The following is a 27,163-nucleotide window of genomic DNA, read 5'->3' as shown; positions in this document are numbered from 1 at the left end:
GCTGTGATGCCTCGAAAATGAGGAGTACTAACCTTTGCTTTTTCTATGACATTTGCAAACTCTCCTACCCACAGGAAACAGTAATGTGGACTTAACAAGAGGAAGCAGTCTCCACTGTTCAGTGATGAAGCCCTTGGCTCAACTAATCTTGTCTGAACATGTCTTCTTCCTAAATGTAAAACCAGAGTAATTATATTCCTATGAATACTGTCACTAACCTTTCAAGATGTTTAATTTTGAATGAAAAATTAGCTTGATTCTAGAGTACTAATAATCCATTTCCAAAAATCTTTCATTATAAGAATAATTAAAAAGAGTAATATTTGGTTCACACTCAAGAAAACTACTTTGTTTCCTTCCTTTAACCTGTATTTCTATTATTGCCAGTGTTCCTGCTCTGGAAGCTTTATGTGACCTAGAGAAAAAAAGGCATGTTCCAGAACTCGCATGATTTCTGAAACTGCTTTATTTCCTTACTGGATGCTCAAAAATCCGTAGCAGATTTTCAAGAATTTCAGCTTGACAAAAGAGTAGACAGTACTGAGCACAGATGCACAGCATTAATGGTGTTGCAAAATTATCTAATGGCAACATAATGCCGCTTAAATTCTCATACTCTGAGTCATTCTAAGTAAACTGGGGAATATTGAAACAGCACCAACACAACAAAAAAACAGATATCCTTAAGTGAAGTCTCATTTCCACCTGTCGGATATATGACAGTCACCACCAAGTACACTTACTTGGTATGATACATTTCTACCCCACAACCTTCACCTATTCTTTTGGCTTTAAACATTTCAGGGCAGTGCTATCAGTACAAAGAGATACAAGATGTAGATTTTCCCCAACTACACATGTACCAATACGGTACAAAATTCTTGCATACCTTTAACCTGCAAGAGCATCAGTTTCTTGTACGGCACAGCACTGTTGTTGGAGTTCTGTTCAGTTAGGTTGACACTCCGTAGATTGACACTGCTGAAGTTCTCCTTGCTCGCTAAGCCAGCAAGTGCTACTTCTGAGAAGTTTGAGTTGGTGGACACTGATCCACATGCACAGAAAGACAAGAAAAGCAAAACACAGGAACATATTATTATTTGCTTTCTGTGTTTTAGATGCTTTTAAATACTTTCCCCCTCCCCCCCAGCCTTTTCTTGTTGCTGCTGACATTAAGAGACATCAGGCTGAACTGGATAACAGCTAGTTCAAGGATTTTGATTGTTTTAGTTTTTAGACAAGTTTCTGGATATCATGGGATAATAAACCAATAATTAATTTACAGCAAATCTACTCTATTTGGCAGAAATTCCAGCCTCAGTGGAGATTCATTCAATGTTTTGTAAAGCACTAAGTATATCTGCAAAGCTATATAAATGATCAATGATTACAAAAAGCAGACATGTCTCGGCTACTGTGATGCAACAGACATTTACAAGTCCAAATCTTAAGCACCACAATTTACTGTAAAAAAAGAATAAAGTCTTGGCAGCAGATGGCTATTGCCCAACCAAAGACAACAGCAATTTCCCAAGTTTAAATACTGTACTTCAACAGAAGCATTAATCTGAGTTTCCTTTCATCATGACAGACAAAATTAAGATGAATTCTCTTTATTAGTGAAGTAAGGGAAACTTCACCAGTGCACTAAAAATGTTGGTCCAAATTGTTATGAGCAAATCCTACAGCAGTGTCATGTGTTAATCGTGTGGTTAGATGGAAATGCAGTATGCGAGTGAACTGTTCTTCAACTGCTATCAGAAAGCTGTTATGCTTTAGGGGAGCTAATGGATGGAAACTATGAAGGCTGTGCAGGTTCCCCAGGGATCATTATGGCTTATAATTGAGAACAATTTACTAGGAAGAAAATTAGTTATTTTTGCTCCTTTCTCGTAATGAAAGTACACTGCCATTCAACTATCACCTTACTGCAAGACCTGCCCATTTGCTTCTGCTATCTTCATCTCTCCACCCTCTGCCTAACCTGAAAAACACAATAGTGCTCCTACAGCTGGCTAGACTAGAAGAGCTGGTCACAGAGCAGAAAGGTTGGTAACCTTCCTTCAAGAAGCCAAATGCTTAATTTCATTCATTTCAGTCAACTGTGATTTAATACTTAACATTCAGCTAACTAAAATTAAAAAAAAAAAAGCTCTGAATTCTCAGAGGCTAGCACAGCTCCATCTTTTAGTCCTTTGCTACTAAAGAGAACAGTGTGCCAAGGCCAGCAAATCAACTCACTTTTCTCTACTTTCATTCGCTTGGACTCCATGAAGGCAACATTTAGCCTCTGTTCAGTGTACTCGTGAAGAATGTCCTCTCTTGCTGCCAGCATTCGGAGGGGATTTCTTGAGGCCTGAACTCTGCGCACAGGCCTCACTGCACGTTTGTGCTCTGCTACAGAAGAAATTAGCCTAAGAACCAAACAAAGTTTATAATCTTCAGATGATCAAACTTCATGATTTTCTTAGAAACTAACGATGGCTAGAGACTTGCTTTGTATTAGGAGGACACTCAACCTCCGGCAGTAAACAGACAAGTCAGGTCACTGATACATGCACAAAGGATGATCATGAAGAACCCAGACATGGGCACTCTTAGGAGTCATCTACAAAACTACAGAACATTTTGTACCCGTAATCAAAGTGAAAAGTTTTAATTTATTTTGTAGAAAGGAAGCTGGGCATTTCTTCCTCTTTGTCAGAGGATGGGAAGGGTGGAAAAAGGGCCCTGGGAAGTTTTTTATTCATTCATAATTGTGAAAATTAAGGTGCTCACTTTGGTGCATAAGGATCAAAGATGGCATCAAAGTCCTCATCCAGCTCCAAAGGCACTGAGGAAGTGGGGAAATCCGTGTGACGGTAAAATTTGGAAAAGGTTTCATCATCATCCAGCTTCATCACCTCTTTCACAGATTTTCCTGTGACCGTTAGTACTGTTTCTTGCATCCCACCAACTGCAGAGAAAAGATTTGCTTAAACACCATAATACCCTGATGTGTTTTCAGTCAAAATTTTGGGATTTTTTTTTGGTTTGTTTCGGGTTTTTTTTTGAAAGGGGTGCAAAGAGAGACAGCAAATTGAAAAACTATCCCAAAATGACGTGATTTGGCATGATAGATACATGTGGGTTTCTTTGGTTTCCTAAAACAAAGAGGACAAACTTCTATCTATCATTCTTACTCTGAAGGATGGAGCAGGGGTTACTTGGAGAAAGATGCTACTCCAGGTTCCACAGGGAAGCATAACCTCAATGTAAATTTTTAGGAGACAGCTTGTTTTTAATCGCCCCTGGTAAAGGAAGGGACATGCACTCAATTCTGACATGCCTGACATCACACAAAATATAGAAATGGTTCAGTCCCAAAGAACTTGCAGTGTTGAAGTCAGACGCATGAGAAAAGCAAAAGGAGCAGGACATGAGAGTAACTTACTTCATACCATCTTCCCTCCCTCCCCACGAGCCATAACATGAATTATAAGGAGTGTCAGGTTTTTCTTCAAGGTCCAAACTGGCAATATGATTTTCTAATGCAGGCATGCTCAATCTCCAGATCCAACTTGTGGGGCAGTGTCATCTGTCCCATGGGGCTTCCCAGAGGTCCAGAAATTTGGTGGTAGGGAAATGGTGGCATTGCTCTCCTGCTGCCAAAAAACTCCAGCCCTGCACGCTGGATCCAACACTCAATCCTAGCATGAAGGGGGGCAGGAAGGGGTGGCATCAGACCCCCAGGGCTCAATTCCCACAAATGGGCCCAGTGCCTGTGTGGCCACTGTTCTAAATATTAATCTGGACACTGTTCTAGAAGGAAGAATATACAGGAATTATGATGATAAAAGGAACAGTCCACATAGAATTATTTATTTTTTAAAGTCTCTCTTTGAAATTCTATAAAAAGAACAGCGGGTCAGGGTAAAGTTCACTAATGACCATTATAGTCTTGGTGGAATGCATAGGTACATGCATTTTTGTTTTCAGGTACTGTAACTAAGAAATGCTTAGTTACCCAAGTGAGACAAATAGCATAATGTCTCCTTGAACTATTTTTACAAACCTTTGTTGTTCAGCCTTCCCAAGAAGGATTCCAGCTTGTCCAGCTTCATGTCTGATTCTAATTGCATATCAGGCCTGGCTTCAATTTCTAACCAATGTAGAAAAGTCAGAAGTCACTGTGAGATTAAAGCATATAAAAACATGAGCATAGGTTTCAGTAATTTTTATTACCCACCTTCCATAGGCTTTGATATTGGGGTGGTGGACTTGAGCCTGCTAGAGAAAGGGGATGTCACTGGAGTTAGGGCACTTGGTGAAGCCAAACCTGAAAAATAAAAATAAAAGTTTTTGAGATTGCCATATTCCCTGTCAACCAGGAAACACCTGCTAAAGTAATCTACAGTGAGAAAAGACCTCCATAAGGGCAATTTTTTTGTTCATTTTAAAATCATTACAGTTCATAAGTTTTGTGTTGCACGTTACAGAATTTGCACATCATAGAAATGTGCAATTTTGGGGGAAAACCATGTACTTTGCAGGTAATCGGTGGGGTTATTGTTTAGAACAATTCTTGGGAAAAGAAATTCCAAATCTAGGTAGCAGAAAGACTGAAATTGTTAAGGTAATTCCATTCCTTATACCTAACAATAACCAAAGTCATAGGACACTGACTTTTATTTGCAGGATATAGGAATGAGTTGAAACAGCAAGGCAGTAGTGTACTATGCCCATTTGGGAGGTGTACAGTGTTTGTTAGGAGCCTTGATCCAACATACATTATTTTCTACCCCTACCACCTCCCAGTAGCTAGCACAATGCTAAGCAGAATACATTAAAACCAATAAATGCATTTAGACCATTTCTTACACGAACAGATGTAGATTCAGTGAGTCAAGTGACACTATTTGGAATGAAGGGTTGTCATACTCATTAGAACAATATACTGAAACCTGATAACTTTTTACAAAGGTAACCACTATTTTTCATTTACTAACTGCTTGCTAATTACTGAGCCTCACTAATTTAAGTCTTGCTTTGGACACTTAACTGTTTTGATCAGATAAGCCTATGCAGACTCAGTATGTTAAGTCAACAACTGCTTCCATTATTTTTGCATGAAAGACTCAATCACTAACAGGCCTTAGCATGCAGTAATTACCAAACACTCAAGTGAATTCAGAACACAAGTCAGGCAGCTCAGTAATGAACACACATTTTGCCATTAATTGAGAGGCCTAAGCTTGGGGCAGATTTTAAACCAGCTGGTAGGTTGTAGGAGAGCATGCAAGGATTCACACAGCACTGCAGAGGGCAGCACTAGATGGCGAGAAAGGTCCAGATCACAAATTGACAAACAAAAACCCAAGGGAAAACACAAACACATTTCCTGTATAGTTTGCTGTATCCCCCCCTTGTGTTCTAAAATTAAAGCTCATCTTTAAGAATTCCCTCACCTGGGCAATATGTCATGTAGTTAATCTAAATAAAACTCAGCCCATATTACTTGTATTGACATGTTTACTTGATGGCTCAGGTACTCCACAGCACTGAGCAGCACTCAACTGCAACTGAACGGTTCCCTTCAGATTATTACTATTACATTTTTAAAAAGCACCTAGAAAGATTTAACTCAGGTTCTCAATCTCCAGTCTGTGGACCACTGAAAACTTGTTGGTGACCCAGAAGTCAGCTGGGCATGAGGAGTAAAACTGCATTAAGAGCAAAAGCAACCACTCCAGATGTATTTAATACTTTCTCAACATTACTCTTCTATTAAGCAATTGCTATTTCCACAAAGACGTTATATAAACATACATAAGAGCTTGTTGGTGGACTGGTGTGTGGGAACCATGAAAGGGAGCAGGAGAATACCCAAGACCAAAGTTTATTTTCTCTGATATTGCTTGTGACAGGTCTATATTTTGAGCCACAGCATTCTCAACAGGATAGCCAGCAAAGATTGCCTGTCGTCTCCCATGGTCGATTGCAAATATGTTTTTAAGAACTTCAGGTTTGAGAAGCTTTGTTTGTTGCTTGCCACCATTATGGGCATGGTTAACAGGATTCTGAATGCTATCCATGGGTATGGGAAGTTGTCATGAAATTCATTGTTGTAAATGAATTGTACAACTTCTTGAGGAGCACAACAGTCCGCTGGAAGTAGACTCTGGAGATAGCCAAGTTCTTTGTAGAGGTTCACACTGTTAATATTAGAGTTCTTTTCATACGTCAACATGCAATGAAGGACACAGCAGTGCTTCTTTTAAATTTTATCAGGTAGTTGCATCATGTTATATTGAAAGCTCCAAGGGGATGATTTTGCATTCAAGTCAAAGAACTTGCATTGGAAACTGAAAACAATTTCAGTTGATTCCAAGTAAAGTAGTCATTGCTGCTTCAGAACCTTGCCATTTTCAAGGGTTTCTGTATAAAAATGTCATAGAAATGTGGTGCTATTGCTCACCCAGAGGAAAACCCATGTCCTTTACTTTTGGTGGATCATTGGTCACTAGCAGATCTTGAATACTGGGCATTAGAATGGGCCATAAAGCAGGATAGAAATGGCATTGCCAATGCCTATAACATGAGTTGGTTCATCTCTGTCATTAGTGGCATCACTATTACTCTGGTCCAGATGAAGAATTTCTATTTCATTTGGATCTCTTTGTTTCTCTTGCAATAATTCTTGGAAGTTGAATTGTGGATAATCTATGCATTTTTCATCTGATGCGTCTGCTGTGACCATCATCTCACTACTACTGCACAGGTTATCATCAACAGTTTTCAAGTATTTTTTTTATCATGTCTGCATTTTTTTCATTGCAGTCATTAACCGAGCTTTTCGTTTACTGTTCTATGTCCCTGACATCCTCTTCTTAGGTACTTGCGACGTTTTGTTTCCTTCCTTCACAACTGGTGAAAATTAAAACAAGCATCCTGGATCTGGCCCTGCTCCTGCCACCACCACTGCCATCAAGCAGTCATCCCTCTCCCCTGGGTGGTATAGCTTTGGTATGTATTACTAATCAGGCAGCAAAAGGAGTCAATGGCCTGTTAATGACCCATTGTTCCTTTACTTCACAGGTTTTAACAACCATCCCCCTTTGCTGCCTGAATAGTAATAACAGAACTGTACCTCACTGCCCTGCCCCTGCCTGCAGAACTGCACCATGCCTGACCACCCCCCTGGGTAGTCTCCCACACCACCTACCCCTAAGGCTGGCTCTGATACTACCATATTTACTCGAATATAAGACTAGGTCCCCCCCCCCCCTTGGGCAAGGGGAAAAAAAGCTCCTCATCTTATATTCACTTATGAAAGAGGGGGCAAGCAGGCAGCTGCAGCAGCTCTTACTCTAGCCTTAAGCCTGGATTGGGGCAAAAGTCAGACCCACAACAGCCTCTTGCCCTGCCTTCCGCTTCCCCTCTGAAGCTTCTGCCCTTGATCCACCCCATTATCCCTCTGCCCCTTACTGTCAGGTGTAGCTCCACTCCAGCTCAGGGTAGGGTCTCTCCCCCGCATGGATCATATGGAAACTCCTTCCCTGCCCAACTGATCAGCAGTGCCAGGGATAGGCAGAGACTGGGGATTTGGGGGTGGGGGTGGGGGAAGGGGCAGAGGCTGTGGGATGCAGGTGGCAGAGGGGCAGGAAGACTATAAAGGAGAAGTAGGTGGAGCAGAGGGCAAGGGGGCCACCCAACCCCCAGCCACTGCTTTCCCTACTGAGATTCAAGACAACCCTCCACTACTTAGGATTCTATACCTGGAAAATTATAACAACTTTCTAACATTTCCATATATAGAATCTAATTGTTGGGGGGGGGATGTCATCTTATATTCAAGTAAAGACAGTAATAATGATGCCCCTGAATTTCATTTCCTACCCAAATCCTCAAATCAACACAGGAGCATTTGCTAAATATTTTATTTTGAGTGATCCCAGAAAGAAGAAAAGGAAAAAAAAAAGTCAGTTACAGGTCAAAAGCTAAGTTTCACAATTCTTATTAGAGACAGAGCACATTCATTTTCATCTGTCAGTTATGTAACAAGGGCAATCTGATTGTGCCCTTTGGGCTAGACAGAGACAAAAATTGAAGGAGGTATGCGAATATAAACAATCTGCCATTGCTTTTTTTACTATGAGCTTTATCACTCTATGAATGCAAACACGGCAGGATAAGATGATCCGTGCAAACCACAACTAGGAGTCACAGCACATGCTACAATGCCATGACACAGGGCTGAAGATAAACAGCCTTTTTCTTGCTAAATACAAATAATGTTTCTATTTAACATTAGCCCTTACTCCGTTTGGTCTAGACAGATACGTGATGGCTTATTTATATTTGGCTGACTTCCTTACAGACCTTTTTTTACCATTCGGCCAGCCACAGTGAACTGCGTGGAGTCATTGGCTGCTCCTTTACCCTTTGTCTTCCAGGCTTCTTCTCGGGCAGTAATTTGGTGTTTTCTTTCTTCAATAGACATTTGACTCTCCTGACGATCTGCCATTCTCTGTTTCTGGAGAGGGGAAAACAGAAAAAGAGAGAGGCTTCAATGGGAAGCCTGCCCCCAACACAAAGCAAAAGGAATACTAACTATTTTGGCCATTAGCTTCTCAAGCAAGTAAACACTGACAAGTTGCTAAGGGAAATCCATACCTACTAAAGCCCAGTGAGCCCACACTTTAAAAAGTGCCTGTGTTTTACTGCTCCATTAGGATATAAAAGATGAAACTTCAATTGGGGGTGCCCTGGGCCCCTTTCTTGCAACTACCTAGATTCACTCAAAACAACAATTAGCTTCATTTTTTATAATGAAAAAAATCTCTATGAATATGACCAGATTAAATGGGTTAATTTTTCCAGGATTTGGTACTTTGAAATATTATTGGTAGATCTGTTTGTGTAATTTCTGAGAGGAGCTTCCAAACGCGTGAATTTGCAATAGGCACACTGGAATAGGACTAGATATGCGACTTGAGTTCAAAATGTTTAATTTAGTCTCTTGCTGTAACTCAGTTCTCCAAGCCGGCTTAGCAGCCTTGTCTCCAGAGAGGTGAATCACTTTGGGATCTGTGCCAGCTTGCTCTTTTGAACAATTTGTCTAGTAGCCAAGACCATTCCAAATGTCTTTTGTCTCACCCACAGCTTTTGCAAACTAGCTAGTTTTTAAAAGAGTGATAGTCAATGACTTTATGACAGGAAGTAGCTATGAGAAGCTAACATCTCAACAACTTCCATCCACACTGCAGACTGGAGAAGGGGTATATACACACGTAGTTTAGTTCCTGCAATGGCATAAATTCCTCCCTTCTTTTAGCTGGGTCAGACTAGAAAGTCAGACAGTTACATTAAGTGGTTGCACTATATTGGCATTAGCGGGGAAATCTCATTATGCAGAAACCTCAAACAGGATAGAGCACAGAACAGCATCACCAACTCTCAATCCTTCCTCCTTCACCCCTAGGTTCATATTTGGCATTTCCCTGGTATCCCCAATTTCTGGTATTGAGCATTTTTTTTTTTTTTTTAATTCTGAGCTGTTCTTGAAAAACATTTCTAGCCCTTACAATACAGAAAAAGAGGAAGGCAACGGTTTGTGTCCATGAAGTAAGCACATCTTCCAGTTTAAGCCAGAACAAATAAAAAGCACACTCAACATTGAGAGAGAGATGTTTTAAAGACTGCCTTGTTCAGGATTTTTGAATGCTAAAGCTGACCATGCTAAATGAATTCATCATAACTTAATGCTTTATGGGAACACTGCCATGACCCTGGGGCAAACGAAAGGAATTTTTCTTGCAACTTTCTGAATTCACCTGGAAAGACCATGTAATTTGTCAGCAGCAATTGGAAGATAAACTAAAGAAGCAGTCCACACTAGGACTGGTACACTGCTGTCCCTGCCCCCCAATCCTTCCAGCTTTCTATGACAACTGTTTTTTGTTCTCAGTTCAACAGAAATGCTAACAAGGCTGCTAGGCATTTCTACTATAGGAAAAATGGCAACTTAGATAAAATATTCAGAATTTGCTTTATATCACCATAATGTTCAGTCATCATGTAAGCCAGCAGTTCTCAACTGATGGACTGCAGATCCCTAGCCTGGGTGCAGTGCTGTACTAACTGCCAGTTTGCTGCTTCTGGTTCAGGAGGCACTGTGTGCAGAGCTAGTTCAGATAACTGTACCAAACTGCTTTGTACAACTTCACTTTGGACTTCAGCCACCTCACCGCTGGGTCTAGAAACCCAACAGATCAGTCTGGGATCAAAAAAGGTTCAAAGCCACTGGGTCTGAGCCATCAAGAAATAACAAGCCTATATTCACATGATACATTATATCAGGGAGGTTTCCAGAAGGCTTTAGAAACTCTATATACAGAAACCAGCCCCCTCAACACATCATAGATCTCAGCAAAACTAGAGGGGAGATGTGGACAGGAAAAGAATATCTATCTGACTGAAGGCACAAGGCAGATATTATATGCAAAATGAGTACATTATCAAACCAAGGTTAACAACCTTGTTTTATGGAAAAGGTTTATCTTTTAAAGCTACAAATGCCTCAGAGACTGCATCTATGCTTTATTGCTCCTAACAATTCAGAAGGACCAGACCTGAAACATTTATTATCTGTGCACTAATACAACCACAAGATGGTTAGGTGAGATACAGATCACTCAACTGGATAGAGGGAAGAGGATAAGCAGTTCCTTAAACATCCATCATGTACAAAGCATCACTGGGGTTGGGGTACTTAACACTGCATAAGCCATGACATTTCTAAAAATTAAATTTCCTAACTTTTCAAACCAATTTAGGGTGATTTCATATAATACCTCACTCTCATGGGTAAAGATGAATCAAATAACTGAACTAAAATCTGATGGTTGCGTAAGAAACAGGTATCACAATCTAATTTGTTGTGTGCAAACAGAATACAAGCCTGATCAGCAGGGAGCCTGGGTTTCTCTGTTAAAAAATAACTAATTCTCTAATTTAAAATCCCCAAATCTTCATTTTTCCACAATTAAAATGAAATGCCACTATATATATAGGTATCAGTTGAACACAATATTTTATTGATATATTTACAATTTTAAAGCACGTTGGAAGCCTGCCAGCACCTCAAACACTATAATAAGATACATTCTAAATACCTATAAATGTTGGCATTTGATTTTGGGGTTTTTATCATGGAAAAAAAATCAGAGCTCCCCCTTCCCCCTTTGCTCACCAGGATGCAGGTGCAGCTGCAGCTGTCTCCACACCCCACTGCTTTGTGGTACTGAGCAGCCCTGATATGCCAGTGCCCTGCCCATGCCGTTGCCTGACTCATGCCACTGCCCCTCACTCTCCACTCCACAGATCCCCCCCAGCTCTGCCAGAGGGGACCCTAGGTACCAGGGATACGGGGCCAGGGACCCAGGTCCGCAGCCCCTACCCTCCCAGCACTGCTCGAGCCCTGGCTGCTGTCTGTGGGAGGTGGTGACTGCTGCGGCGGGGTGGACCAGAGCTCAGGCCCGGCTCCCCCTCCCCAGTGGGTGGCATGGCCAGAGCAGAGCCCATGGGGGGCAAGGGGTGGGTGTAAGCTGCCTACTGTGGGCTCGAGGCTCCCTGCCCTGCTGCCCACCCCCCGGGGCCTCCATGGCCTAGGGGGTAGGACCCAGCACATCAGGGAAGAGTGGGGCTGGGCGGGGAAACTCTGTGCCACCACTGGGAGCTCCACGCACAAAGGGTACAATGGGTACCCTATGCTGCCAGTCCTGTTGCTGCCGGGCGGGAAGGGAACGCCTCACCACAGCAGGGCAGGGCTTGTAGTGGCAGCACTGGGCTTTCCCCCCCCATCCCACTCTGCCCTGCTGTGCTGGGTCTTGCCTGCTGGGCCCTGAAGGAGAGGGCAGCAGGGTGGGAAGCATGAGCCTGCACCATGCAGCCCACCTGTGCCCCTTGCACACATCTGGGGGGCATGTGCCCACCATGTTAGCTCCTGGGAGTGTGTGCAACAGTGGGGATCCAGCCCCCCTGCCCCCTGGACGAGCCGCTTCCCACCCAGGCTCTGCGGCCACACATTTTGGTCCCAGGCCCCGTGCATGCCGCAGCTGGGCAGCAGCTTGCCCAACTCCCTCCCTCGCACGGGGGCCTCAATTCCCCCCACCCCATGCCAGACTTACTGTGCGGAGCTGCTCTGCAGGCTGCCTGGCAGCCACGTGCCTGTGAACACAGGCACATGGAGGCCCCTGCCTGACCGCCCTTTTCCTGCTCCCCCCAGCCTACAAGGGGAAACCTGCCATTTCCCACTTTTTTCTCCTTTAAAAGGAGAAAATCTGGGTTTTTCTCCTTAAAATGAGATAATCCAGTTTTTACTGTGTTTTTCTGTGGTGAATGGAAAACCCAGATCCCTGCTGATCAATAATGTATACCATATTTACTTAAATATGAGACAGGACCATCCACTACTAGATCATTCCAGCCAGGGCTTTGTCAAGCCAGGCCTTAAAAACCTCCAAGGACAGGGATTCCACCACCTCTCTAGGTAACCCATTCCTGTGCTTTACTACCCTCCTAGTGAGAAAGTTTGTCCTAATATCTAACCTAAACTTCCCTTGCTGCAACTTGAGACCATTGCTCCTTGTTCTGTCATTTGCTACCACTGAGAACAGTCCAGCTCCATCCTCTCTGGAACCCCCCTCCAGGTAGCTGAAGGCTGCTATCGAAATGTGCCGTTTCTTCACTAGCCTTTAATGTCTGGCAAACAGCACCAGAAGGGTCTGGAAACAGTTAATTCAGAATCCCTCTGTCACCCCCTCTCTTGGCTTGTTGCATACGATTAGTGTGTCACTGCCATTCATGAGATGGTTGCCCTGTGCCTCATCTGCATATAAGTTTTTGGAGGATCCCACGATTTATGACAAGAACACCAAGTTCCAGTCATAAGTGGGGGCTAATTAGCACATGGATCCTTTGTGTGTGCGTGCGTGTGTGTGTGTGTGTGTGGGGGGGGGGATGGGACAGGATGTAATATGGAGTACACACCAAGTAGTGCTGAGCTGTGGGGTCACCGTGGCTTAAAAGGCTGTTGATTCTCCTAGGGCCCAGCCCAAGTACACATCATATGATGAGCCTTTTTTCTTTGGACTAAATATGTATAGTTTGTACTACATATAAGTAGGTATAAAAGTGCTGGTTAAAAGTGTAATTTATGGAATACCTGTGCTAAAACTTGCAGTAATTTAAAAAAAGGTGCAATGCATCAATTCTGGATGATCTAAGTCTATGGGTACCTGTGGTAATTTGCCTATATGGTAAAAAGTGTTTCTTCCAAGGTCAGTGCTTTCATATTTACCCCTCACTTCCATGCACTTAGTGAGAGCCAGGTCTGACAGTGAAGGGGGCAGGGGGAGGGGGGGACGACTGCAGAAGGAAGCAACAGCAGGGGACAGACAGCAAAGGGGAATGAGGCTACTTGATCCCCCCAGATTTATTTTCCCTGATGTAGTAGTGGGAGGGGGATAAGTTCAAGGCAAAACTCCATTAATTAGATTCTATACCTGGAAAGTTATAACAAATGTCTACATTTTCCATATATAATATATTTTCCATATACATATATTTCAGTCTAATTATTGGGGGTCATCTTCTATTCAAGTAAATATGGCATATACTTTGTGCTGCAAAAAAAGCCAATTTCCTAAAATGGATAGAAGAAATTATTTAGACATAAAAATATGAATGATGAGCAGGAGGTGTTTAAAAATGCTGACTAAACTCCATCTTCTTTGGTTAAAGAACAATTAATACAGATAATACAGATGGAAAAATTGTAAAGGTCATCAAAATAGGTGGAAAGTCATGAATAGGAAAGCTGACAGGAAGAGCTGAAAAGGTATCAATGAGAAAAATCTATGCCAGTAAAATAAAAAGAACCATAAGGAAGTGTTCAATAAGTAAATCAGGAAAAATTACTGTGCTTATTTGAATTGAAGATGACCCTGATTATAACATAACCCCCAATAATTAGATTCTATGGATGAAAAATGTATAATTTGTTATAATTTTGTATCTTTCTGAAACATTTGATAAGGTGGGCAACACCAGATGAGGACCATACACTTTAAAAGAGCTGAATACAAGGTTATACAACTATAAAAATCAGGATGAAGGAAGGAATTGCCCTGAAAAAGATTCAGATTTCAATTAACACAGTACAATGTTGTAGGTAACAGACTTGATCTGACTAATTATTATATGTACAAACAGAATTATTACTTCTGCATACAAAAGTATCTGTAACAGGTCTCATTAGCAAGATAGTGACTACAAGACCATGTCTAGTTGTGGTGTCCACACTTCTAAAAGAAAGTTGACAAACTGGAAACAACTACTAAAATTATTACAATTCTGGAAAACCTTGTATGAAAGGAAAACTGAAGTAGCTCCATGCTTTACTGAAGAGAGTTATGAGGCAACCAGTTGCAGTCTACAAGTACCCCTGGGAGAGGCATGTCTGACAGCCTGCATCTCTTTAATGTAGCAGAGAAAGATGCAAAGAGATCCAAAGGCTGTAAGCTGAAGGTGGACAAATTAGGGATCAATTTTAATAGTGAGGGTAATTAAACATTGGAACAGCATACTTAGAATTGCAGTGCGCACTCCTTCACTCAAAGGGTGTGAATCAAGCTGGATCTCTCTCTAAACAATATGCTGCAACTCACAAGAGACATTATAGGTTTGATCCAAGAATTATTAGAGAGTGGCTGGCTTGCATTATACAAGTGATCAGATCAGATGATAGTCTCCTTTTACACATTTTTTCTTTGGGCTTTGTGTTACTATACTTTATGAATTGACAGGGAAGAATGGCCTACAACCAAGTAAATATACCACTCTGAACAATATCAAGTGTTCCTTGTAGGTTTCCATTCCAAGAAATGCCTCTTCAGCTTACAAAAAAATCACAACCCAAGATGATGCGTCACCATGCAAGAGATGAAAGATTCAGTAGATAAATATATGCAGTGATGCTTAAGGCTGTCCCTAGCTGAAAGGAGAGAGAAAAATGAAGTAGAACGTAAAAGGAAGCCAACTTCCTTTAAAACTATACTATAAAGCTTGCAAAGAAGTGAAGAAGGAGTTGTGTAGCTTGTAATACAGAAACTAGCAAGGTCAGAGTTTCCAAACACACTGCACCATAGAATTTTAATAGATGTAACTTATGAATTCGGGTTTCTCCTGCAGATTTTTATAATAAATGGAGCAGAAAAGAAAATTCCCAAACACATTCCTTTTTCCTGTTGACTAGAAGCTAATACAAGCTACAATGTTTGCTTTCTTAAGTTATTCAGGTAGTGTTTTGTGCAAACAGCATGGGGAATAGTCCTGTCACAAAAAGTCTGTCTGTGACTTGAAAATCTGATATTAGCAGTTCGGTGTTGGAACAAGGACAGGTTAGCTAAGGTTACATGGTAACTTGGTAACATATCCATTGCCTCTGCTTCATAAACTCTGAATTTAACATAGTCTGAAAGCATAGTCCAAAAGCTACCAGCCCCAAATTAGAAGTCAAGAGTAACATTCATAAAAGGAAAACTTCACACCAATTGCTATAAACAGATTAACCTGGTAAAAGAAAAATGTATTTCCAAGCTCTAGAAATGTAAAATAGTTTCTCATTTGCTGACAGAAGTAAGCAACTGCATTAGTCTGAATGCAGGCAGAAGGCAGGGCAGGGTGAGACCTTGGAGTAACTCATTCAGAACAGCATAAGCTCTCGTAAGCACCAGGCCACTCATCAGATGCTGAGAGCACTGAAAGAAGGTTAGAGAATTTGAAAGTGAGAGAAAGACAGAACACTGCATTCAAAAGTTTGTGCTGATCTGTGCAACTCTGATCCTGCTTTATACTACTGTGTTTACCCAAATCGCAGGCAAAGTCCCCTCCTCTCCAGTTCAACACGGGGGAAAAAGCAACCTCATCTTGGATTTCAGTATGGTCTGGGGCAGGCAGCTGCTCCAGCTGTGGCCCCAAACACCTGGGGAAGACCACTTGGTGCAGGGAGAAAAGCACAGCGGAGATTGTATGGTGCCACCAGGGTAGGCACAGGAGGGAGTGTGGGGAAGACCACACAATGCATGACCCTGGTGGAAAGCACAGGGGAGACTGCACAGTGGCAGAGAGGCTGCTATAGCTCCAACTCTGGCCCCAAGCCTGGGCTGGAGTTGCCACTGCTGCAACTGCCTGACTGGGCTGGAGCCATATGTGCTCTGTATCCCAGGCTGGAGCCAGAACCAGAATTGAACCTGCTGCAAAGCACAAGAGGCTGGGCCAGGGAGAGATGGGATAGCACAGGGTAGGTACCAGGAAGTACAGAGGGAGCAGGTGGGAGGACAAGGAGGCCAGGCAACCTGCCCCTGCTATGGCTTTCCCCATTGCGACAGTAGGGGGAGAAGGCAGAAGGGGAAGGGGGTGAATTTAAAGACAACCTTCCAGGAATGAGATTAAATACACTGAAAACAACAACAAATTTACAAGTTTCCATGTACAGAATCTAATTATTGGGGGGGGGGGGGTCATCTGAAATTCAAAGTTGTCTCCTAATTCACAATTCCCCATACTCCCAGTTGAAATCTATGGTTACAGCATTTTAGGACAATTTTGGGGTTTTCCTCTTTGTTGAATACATGTGCTTTGATTACTTGAGTTAGCATATCTGTTGGTAGAAAGTTTCATGCCTTCAAGTGAGTTATATTATTGTTATCAATAACAACAGATGCTATAGCATCTGACTGTTATACCTGTTACTTATGAAAGCTTATGCTTTTCTGAATGATTTAGTCTCTATGGGCAGAATTGCAGGGAGCCTGCTCCAATGCGCTGGATATCCAGTGCATCGGAGAAGACTCGATTAATCAAGTCTGCTGGAGCATGGAAACTGCCATGCTTGGGTAGCCTTCTGTGTCACATGGATCAGCATCCCCATGCTGAAAAAATGGCAGCGGGGCTCCTTGAAATAAAACACATTCGATGAACTTTAGTTCAAAGTGCCCCGCTGCCATTTTTTCAGTGTGGGGACACTGATACATTTGATGCGTGGGCCCTTTTAATTAGTGTGGCTCGCTTATTAAAGTACCTGGCACCATGTCCCAGAGCACATGTAAAAATGCCCTAAGATGCTGAGAGATTTACTTGGTGATATTTTCCTGTAACACTACAACCATAGATTTTAGTTGAGAGGGAGAAGATGGGGAGATAGTATCAAGCAAGATCAGAGTTGCACATATCAGTTTCATTCAAACTTTTAAATGAAATGTTCTTCCTTACTTGCTCACTTTCAAATTTCCTTTAGCCTCCTTTCATTTCTTCAGTCTTTGTATCCCCACAATCTGATCATGTAAAACTTTAGATATCATTTGCTCTGGAGGAAGGGTGGAATTTTGCTTTTGCTCACTGTACTAATCTGAACTGGTAAACTGAAGAAAGCAAATTACTTTATGAGACCTTATTATCTATTAGTTGCTTATAAATCAGTTCTTCAAAACTTATTTAAACAGGAACACCAGAGCTATAACATATAGACTTCTACTGAAGCTTCATATGAAGCTCTCCTAAGATTTCTAGGTACTTAATTTTGTTCCCAAGCAAAAGATCAAATTACTTCTGTCATATGCCTCTCAAATTAAACAAACAGGATGTTTATATGGTATTTCACCTTCCATCTCCAAGGATGACGCTCAAAGATCAAGGGGCTTGATTCTGTCAAACTAGTACTACTGACCTTAAAGGAAGAGAAACAAAAGTCAGGAAGACAGGAGATAAAAAGAATAGAATAGAAGCAGGATGTGCCAATCTTTAAAAAAATATTTTAGTATAAGAACTAGAAAAAAAGTACTCTGGAGGTACCAGAGCAGACTGTTCAATTTATTACACAAATTGAACTTAAATTCATATATATTTTTGGCAGAAACTTAATGCAGAGAGGGCAGGATATTTCCAAATATGAAGCAGTTGGACATCCTCCTTTAACAACCCTCTCACAGCAAGTTTCTAATAGTTTACAGCGCAGTAGAGAACACAATGTACATCCCAGTGCACTTGAATGTGTTTAAATCACAACCACCTGTAATGGAAGTCTATTCAATTTTTGTAAAGTGAGAGAGGAATATACACAACAGAGCTATGATGCTTCATTTTTTTGGACAAGTACTTACTAGGGAGAATAGTCAGTCAGGAGAATAACTGATTCCCTATCAAAGTAATCAGGAATCTAAGAGGCACATTTCAAGTGTGCAGACTTTTGCTCACCTGGTTAATAGGTACAAAAGGATGAAATTTATGGGCAGCAGGTGTAGCAGGAGAATAAGTAGAAGCATAGACGGGTTCCTAAAGCAGGGGTAGAAGCAAACCACAAGAATTAGAGGGAGGGAGTGATTGGTCAAAAGATGGAGGAGAAAAAAAAAAATACAACATGTACTTAAGAAACCATTTCATATTGCAGCTTCAAGCCTAACCTTTTAGAAATGTTCTCCCTATTGAAAAGCCAGTACTGGAAAACGTTCACACACAACACAGCATGGTTTAAATCAAAGCTACTTCATACACTAATTAAATGGAGTTAAAGACAATATCACAGCAATTTAATGCAAAACTAAGTAGCACACACAGGAGAAACACTCTTCATACTCAGATGTTTTTAATCTCTGCTTTCATGATCCATTAAATTACTGAAGCATATCAACCACAACATGAATGTTTCCACTGCACGGGTAATCAGCCCTTCACTGGAACAAGAGCCATCCATCTTCTGGATAAAATGAAATGATGTTTTCTAAAACTTGAATATTAACTGGAAAGATGTCTGGAGGGAAATGCTAACACACAGCACTCAGCAAAAGTGAATTCACTACTCTAGCCAAAGCCTAGAATAACCCCTTCATCAGTTAGGCTTACCCAAAGCTGATTAGACATGGCATTATCGTCTGTAATTCTTCCTTCTTCCTACAGGTTAAAACAAATAGGAAACATTGCATGGAATGCTAGAAAGGTGCAGTTTGTTAGAGAATAGCTCAACTTGCAATCCATTCCATCCCATTCATGCTCCAGGTCTGATTAAAACTACGCACATGCACGCACTGTGGATGCCACGTATGAAAGAGATAAAGCTATTACAGTAACCCAGACTAATCTTGTCTCGAGGTCACACTTTTTTTTTCTTCGTTCCTAAAGGGCTTACCCCTTCAGGGTTGTGTGCGTCATCTTCATGGTAATTCTGAATGACAACAATTCACAATCCTGATATTTGCTAAAAGCATGTGTGTTACTGATTTACATCAGGAGTTTGCAGCATCTTGCCATAGGAATTACATGTATTCTGAACTTGACTGACTGCTACTAGAGCATAGCTGAAAATCACACTACTGCAGAAATCTAAATAGATTTAGACATAAAAAGACTATAAAATAGGAATTCATTTCAGTAGAATGCTATTCTTTTGATGCTATGAAGGACTGAATTTCTGGGAAACAAAACTGGAAACAGGTAAGCTACTGCCAAGCTTGAGAAATAAAAACAACATACTAAATCCAATATGTGACCTCCCCATAGAAGTAGGATTTGGTACATTTGAGATTTTATCTAGTTATTGGGCTAGGAGCTGGGCAACATTTTCACTAATGTATTGGCTGTTCTATAACCTGCATGCACATGCTGTGCCATACCTCCAAAAACCTAAGACTCCTCACAACAGCCTCCAACATAAGATAAACAAACAGATTAAAAAAAAAAATGTTTTCCTAACAAATCTTGATAGTCTCCTCTATTTTATCCCTCCTTTGTCTGTTCCATCTGGAGACACCAATGTAAGTTTTCCTTGAACTGTATGTTACTCAAAATGTGTTAGACTACATATACGTGAATTTAACACTTATAGGGAAACTCTTAATTTCCATACTGATGGAAAGATCTTGTTTGTAGACAACTGCTTACAGTGTTTTAAGCATTTTGACCAAGATTGAACAGGTATGTTAACTAAAGCACAAATATGAAGAAACTCAGTCTTTCAACCCTCAGTAAACCTGGATTATTTATTTTTTTTAAACACATTTGACAATTTCAACTTACATTTTACACACCCTTGCTTCAATCAACCTAAGTTAGGCTTTGCTATGGGCTTTTTAAAACCATGCCTAACCATATCAAATCTGAAAAGTGATGTACTACAGCTGGAGAAACAAGTGGCATTTGTAAACTGCATGTTTTAATTTTGAACATACATGTTTTAAATTTTGAACAGAAGTACATTACCAATTGCCTGTGGTTAGGACAATTCCAGTAAGTGAATTTTTTTTTGTTTTGTATATTTTTTTTAAAAAAGCTCCCAAAATGTTCAGTATTCAAAACAGCTCCTGTGCTCTTTTGCAACAACAAGCAACACCATACATTTTCTAAACGTATGTAATCTCCAAGTATTACCCAATTCACAGATACTTTGTGGAGCTGAATGCTGTTGCACAGTCTTCCTGAAACACAGCAATAACTCACTCCATCAACATGTTTCATTGACAATTAACATTCTGAAGGCCCACCAAGAATATATGGAAGATAATCTGAAACTATAGTACCAGCAGAGTTTAGAATACCAGATAGCATTAGAAACTAAATATAAAGCTTCACTGGAACCTAATTGTTTTTTGAAACAGCATCATTGATGTCATCATAGTTCTGGGTATTATCACATGCCACAAAATATGGAAAACTATTCCCAAAGTCAGATTTTTCCAGTTGTGATATGATACTCAGCTACCTCGTAGCTTAAGTGCTAACTTTTCGATTTAGGCTCTAGGCTCAAAATAGGCAGAAGTTAACATTCAAAAAGTTTACAAGCCATTTTTTAAAGTTGTGTTCTATTTGAGGAATGTTAGTTACTTGTATCTTAAAAGCAGGTTGTTTTAGAAACTAATCCATTTGACTGTGGTCCTACAGCTTTGCTTACCCGACTTAAATTATTATAACCACCCCAGGGTATTAATTATGATTAGAAACAATCCACAGGACAACCACCACACAAGGACTCATCTTAATCTACCTTTCCTATTAAGAGACTTTTCAAAAACACATTTGCTTTTAAACCATATGTTTCTTCATTCAAGTATAAAATTACTCTCTAGTCTCTGGCAGACATTACACTTATGATGGAATTAACCAGTCAATCACGTCTTAAGTAGTAACTTGGACTAGTAACCCGAGATACCAATATTACACATGTTCATTCAATTGATGGTGCCATAAAAAGGAAACAATATGATAACTGGTTCCTAGGTGCCATAAATTGAAAGTGTGGCCAGCACCAGAGCCTTGAAGGTGAGGGAGCACTTGGAGCCCTTGGCTCCTGAGCACTTCCACAGCTGGGAGAACCCGTCAGCTGATGGGCACTCCAAGCCGTGAGACCACCACTAGCTGGTGTAAGGGGAGCCCAGTCAACAATCCCAGGCTCCCCCTGCAACAGAAAAATAGCTTGATTGCGATCTGATCCCCAGTCACAAATGGCATAGCAGGAGGGGAGGACTGATTGTTGTGATCACAGATCAGATCCCATCACACCTTTAACTGAACATCAGTCAGCAGTGTCAGTAAAGCCAGATTGCTCATTGTAGGGTAATGGAAACAGGATATGCAGAGTCTACTTCTATACAGCAAATTTATCATAGTTGGCACATTCAAACATACTGCACTGCTCTGGGGAGGCTGCCTCCTAGACTGGAAGCAGGGAAGCCCTTTTCATGTAGATTAGCTAATTAGTCTGTGGTTAGGGCTGCACATATCACTCACCAGTGACAATCTGGACCAGGTACAGGCAGCTACTGGCTTAGGTGATAGCCTGCCTGGCACACATGCAGCATATACTGGAGGTCACTGTTACTGGCTGTGGTAAACTTACACTAGACACATAGCTAAATCCTATTATTGATGTTTCCTGGCAGTAATTATTCAATAAAAGTAAATTAATTTAATAATCAGACTACGAGATTGTCCAACCTGGAAAAGAATATATTGCAAGCTTCACCTTTTTCACGTCCTTTGTGGCAATACCACCTTTTTTTTAGTTGTAGCTCAGAAGTCATTCCCAACCCTGAACAAAGTTTCCTGCAGTGCCATGTACAAGAAACAGATGGTACAGGAAGAAAAGTTTTCCTGATCTAAAACTGATCTTTGATTCACTGTGGGTGGAACTAGAATAGTAGCCTATTCTACTGTGCATTAAAAAGTCACGTAAAAACAGTGCTAATATGCTAATGCACAGTAGAATTAGTCTACTGCATGATAAGCATCACTAAAAGGCATTCACTTTTGCTACTGCGCGTTAAAGCATCCTAATGCACCTTTATGTAGTACCTCATATTAAGTAAATACAAATTAATGCACAGTAGCAAAAGCACATTAATGAACATGATGCACGTGCCCACTGTTATATTACCTCGGTCTGGATTTCAGCAAAAATTCTTGAAACGTATTAAACTCCATAAGGGTAGTTTCACTGAATGATCAAGTTACAGCTGGTTAGTTTACAGCACAGTGGTTAGGAACATGAACTTCCAGGTCTTTGACAGCTGTCTCTCTCCATTTACCTACCACCTCAGATAAACAAAACAGAAAGCCAACCTAGAGGTCACAGATGGCTCCAGCTATCCACAAAGCTACTCAAAAATACAAGTGATTCATGGATATTTTGCAAGGGTGTAGGTTGTAAGGTTGTAGCCGTGTTGGTCTAAGGACATCGGTAGACAAGGTTCCTTGGGTGAATTTGATATCTTTTATTAGACTAACCCAAATAGCTGGAGAATAATTATTAAGCAAGCTTTCGGGTTCAAAAACCCTTCGTCAGGTTAAGGAAGTTTCAGCAGTTGGTGTGTGCTCTTCCACCCTTTTGCCAACTGCTGAAACTTCTTTAGCCTGATGAAGGGTTTTTGAACCTGAAAGTTTGCTTAATAACTATTCTCCAGCTATTTGGGTTGGTCTAATAAAAGATATCAAATTCACCCAAGGAACGTTGTCTGCTCATGGATATTTTAGCATTTACATTTTAACAACTAGCCCTGGTAAGTGCTATAAATTCCGTGTTGTACAGAATGATTGAAAGGTTCAGAAGTCCTTTTGCAACTTTAAAATTGTGACAGTTCTTCCTCACTAACGAGCAAGCAATTCATTTAACAAATACCTTAAAACCTGTTTTTATTTTTGTGAACATGCACAATCCAAGTATTTTAACTTTTATAATGTCCTTAATCTTAAAAAGTAGATTCCTATTTAGCAAGAATATACTCAGGCAGCAAAGATGTTCTCATTTAACAGCTCTCATGGTAAGAGGGACCTCATTTAAACCAAACCCAAATGATGAGTTAGAGGGCTGTAACACTACATGCAGTGGCCATTAGCTGAGTGAAGCATGCTTGTCTGGTCTGATGCATTTTCAAGGCGGGTGCGCAGCAAGTAGAACATTTTTGCCTAGTTTAGGCAGCTTTACCTTGTTCTTTAACAACTGTTCAACTTCTTGCAGCTGCACACTACGTTCAGTGACAGACACTTTTGCATACTCCTGCTTTTTGTTAAGTCTGCTTTTCCAATCTTCTTCTCCACTCTTCTTCAACAGTGCCAGCCTATGGAGGAAAACATATACCAAATATGGCTTTCAATATTGAACTTTTCAACATTACCCAGGAAAGGTATAAACTTTAGAATTACAAAACGTTTTAGACAAAACATCCAAGTCAATTTGCTTCTCTGAGTACAACCATTTGAGATTCTAGATGCACATAGCTGAACCTGAAATTGAAAGTTAGGGTATTCCCAGCATTTTGTATTTCACACTTGAAAATGATATTTCATATTATTCTCTGAAATACAAGAAGGCAGCAAGTATGTACTGAAGGCACTGGCTGACGTCATTGCACAGCCACTGGCGGGAATATGTGAACACTCAAGGTGCACGGGCCAGGTCCCGGAGGACTGGAAAAGGGCCAATGTGGTCCCCATTTTCAAGAAGGGGAGGAAGGAGGACCCAGGCAACTATAGGCCAGTCAGTCTCACCTCCATCCTTGGCAAAGTCTTTGAAAAAATTATCAAGGCTCACATTTGCAAGAGTCCGGCAGGAAAAATTATGCTGAGGGGAAACCAGCACGGGTTCATAGCAGGTAGATCATGCCTGACTAATCTAGTCTCCTTTTATGACCAGGTTACAAAACACCTGGACGCAGGAGTAGGGGTTGATGTCATTTAATTAGACTTCAGGAAGGCCTTCGACACGGTACCCTACCCCATACTGGTGAACAAGTTAAGAGGCGGTGACTTGGATGACTACACAGTCCGGTGGGTGGCAAATTGGCTAGAGGGTTGTACCCAGAGAGTCGTAGTACATGGGTCGGTATCGACCTGGAAGGGTGTGGGCAGTGGGGTCCCGCAGGGCTCGGTCCTTGGACCGATACTCTTCAATGTCTTCATCAGCGACTTGGACGAGGGAGTGAAGTGTACTCTGTCCACGTTTGCGGATGACACAGAACTGTGGGGAGAAGTGGACATGCCGGAGTGCAGGGAACAACTACAAGCAGACCTGGACAGGTTGGACATATGGGCACCAAACAACAGAATGCAATTCAACAAGGAGAAATGCAAAGTGCTGCGCCTGGGGAGGAAAAACATCCAGCACACCTACTGCCCAGGAAATGACCTGCTTGGTGGCACGGAAGCGGAAAGGGATCTTGGAGTCCTAGTGGACTCCAAGATGAACATGAGTCGGCAGTGTAATGAAGCCATGAGAAAAGCCAATGGCACTTTATCGCGCATCAGTAGATGCATGACGAACAGAACCAAGGAGGTGATACTTCCCCTCTATCGGGCGCTGGTCAGACCACAGTTGGAATACTGCGTGCAGTTTTGGGCGCCGCACTTCAAGAGGGATATGGATAACCTGGAGAGGGTCCAGAGAAGGGCCACTTGTATGGTTAAGGACTTGCAGGCCAAGCCCTATGAGAGACTGGGGCACCTGGACCTCTTCAGCCTCCGCAAGAGAAGGTTGAAAGGCGACCCTGTGGCTGCCTATAAGTTCATCATGGGGGCGCAGAAGGGAATTGGTGACGCTCTACTCACCAAGGCACCCCTAGGGGTTACAAGAAATAATGGCCACAAGCTAGCAGAGAGCAGATTTAGATTGGACATTAGGAAGAACTTCTTCACAGTTAGAGTGGCCAAAGTCTGGAATGGGCTTCCAAGGGAGGTGGTGCTCTCCCCTACCCTGGGGGTCTTCAAGAGGAGGTTAGATAGGCATCTAGCTGGGGTCATCTAGACCCAGTACTCTTTCCTGCCTATGCAGGGGGTCGGACTCGATGATCTATTGAGGTCCCTTCCAACCCTAACATCTATGAATCTATGTCCAAGAGTCACCCAACTCCTATGGGACACTGCAGGGGGCAAATGCCAAAGTTTTGCTCAGCACTGTAGGCCTATCTATGTGCCTACCAGATTTTTCTATGGTTCATGGTACATACTACCATTGTATTTAAACACCAGTAACAAGGGGGAAACTTTAGTTCATCACCTCTGAGACAGGTGCTATGTTTAAAATATAAACGCTATCCCATATACTTTCAAGTGACCATTTATGGGTGAAACATGAAGTGTCTCAACTGGCTCTGGAGAGCATTGCATGTTTTCTTTTGTTAGTAGTTAAACTGTATACTAGGATCTTTATTGACACTGGTGGGTAGAGAAAAGCAAAAAAAGGAACAGGAAGATCCCAGATTTTTGTCCTAAGTCCCCAAAACAACATTAACATAAATATTGTAGCCCTTGGAAATTTGTATTTTGTATCCGTATTTCAGAGAGAATTAAACATATAAACTTGTTGTGCTTGTCTAACTACAGCACTGCAGTCTCACTTAGCTTTCCCCTACATTTGTCTAAGCTTTATCGCACCAATTTTGTTTTAAATCATTTAGGTAAAGGCCATACCATTAACAAGACCTGTCCAATTGGCAGCCCTCGATCTGTGGTTCCCAGACTCCCATTCCACTACTGCTCCCCACCATCACTATGCTGCTGCTTCTTGCCCCTGATGAAGGGGAAGAGGCAGTACCACAGCAGGAGGCTATACCCAGGGTGGGGGTATTGCGCCTGCATGGGGGGTAGGGCGCCCAGTGCAGTAGTGAGTGGGTGCCCAATGCAGGCACATGGTGCAGTGGGGGTATGGAGGGACATTCATGCAGCATGCCTGGTGCAGCCCATTTGCTGTGGTGGTGTGGTCTCTGGGAGCTTAGAAGTCAGACAGCCCTGCCATTAAAAAATGGAAAAATCTCATTGGGCTCCTGATCCCTGACCATGCTACGACAACCTCAGTCATTTAAACATCATTTAATCCAAATCAGAAGATTTTTATGTTTGTTTTGGAAGGCAGATGAATGTTACTCCATTCCATACATCCCAAACTTACCTTTAAATTGTAAAATGAAGGAAATAAAAAGGTTATAAACAATTCCACTGCTGGAAAGGTTTGTCTGACCAAGTTCCAGATATCTGCTATCGGGTAAGCTGTCAAGTAGTGCAACCAAAATTAGTGACCTGCTGATGTCTGGCTAATAGTCCATCCTGTAAAATGATTCTTGATTTTTGTCAGCCAACCTTCACAGAGAACATGTTAGAATCACAGGAAAGTGGGGTTGGAAAGTGCTGGAGATTATCCAGTCCAAACCCCTGCCTGAGGCAGGATCAGTCCTATCCAAACCATGCAGTACAAATCCTTGTCTAACTTTTTCGTAAATCTAGAGTCAGCTCTGACACACAGCCACAAGGGATAACATCGTCACATGCCACAGATAAAACAGGGGGATGACAGTGGCCAGTGTTTTGCTGCTGCAAGGATTGTTAAAATACATTCAAAAGATCCAAGAAAGAGGACCACACTGATCACTACACAGGAAACCTCTAAGTTTTAGGCCCAGCAGGAACATTGACACGCCCCTGTCAAAATCCCCAACCTTTGTTTTAGCCAACACCCAATATGTCTGAGGAAAGCAGGAAAAAACAACCACCACCATCACCACCAAAAAACCTAGAACACCTGATAAAAGTAGCAATAGGAGGGGAAAAAATTCCTTCCCTACCCCATACAGCAACTGAGAAAGCC

At 41.7% G+C, this 27,163-nt stretch overlaps 1 protein-coding gene across 10 annotated transcripts in view; it reads right to left on the bottom strand.

Moving 5' to 3' along the window:
* Positions 1–27,163, bottom strand: part of SVIL (supervillin) — a 102,965-nt gene that overhangs the window by 21,927 nt on the left and 53,875 nt on the right. For 6 of the 10 annotated variants that reach the window (XM_019498267.2, XM_019498297.2, XM_019498280.2 and 3 more), the window contains 11 exons: positions 23,513–23,645; positions 18,943–18,990; positions 18,298–18,375; positions 17,705–17,770; positions 8,362–8,515; positions 4,229–4,318; positions 4,055–4,141; positions 2,779–2,956; positions 2,242–2,414; positions 890–1,045; positions 33–169 (listed from right to left, as the gene is read on the bottom strand). In XM_019498267.2, the coding sequence (XP_019353812.2) occupies positions 33–169; positions 890–1,045; positions 2,242–2,414; positions 2,779–2,956; positions 4,055–4,141; positions 4,229–4,318; positions 8,362–8,515; positions 17,705–17,770; positions 18,298–18,375; positions 18,943–18,990; positions 23,513–23,645 (1,300 nt within the window). The remainder of the gene's footprint in view (positions 1–32; positions 170–889; positions 1,046–2,241; positions 2,415–2,778; positions 2,957–4,054; positions 4,142–4,228; positions 4,319–8,361; positions 8,516–17,704; positions 17,771–18,297; positions 18,376–18,942; positions 18,991–23,512; positions 23,646–27,163) is intronic. The other 4 variants (XM_059729128.1, XM_059729127.1, XM_019498291.2 and 1 more) reach the window with 4 other exon arrangements.

The sequence above is a fragment of the Alligator mississippiensis genome, chromosome 5, assembly GCF_030867095.1.
Source record: "Alligator mississippiensis isolate rAllMis1 chromosome 5, rAllMis1, whole genome shotgun sequence".
NCBI classification, from domain to species: Eukaryota; Metazoa; Chordata; order Crocodylia; family Alligatoridae; genus Alligator; species Alligator mississippiensis.
This window is presented reverse-complemented; position numbering and strand designations above follow the sequence as displayed.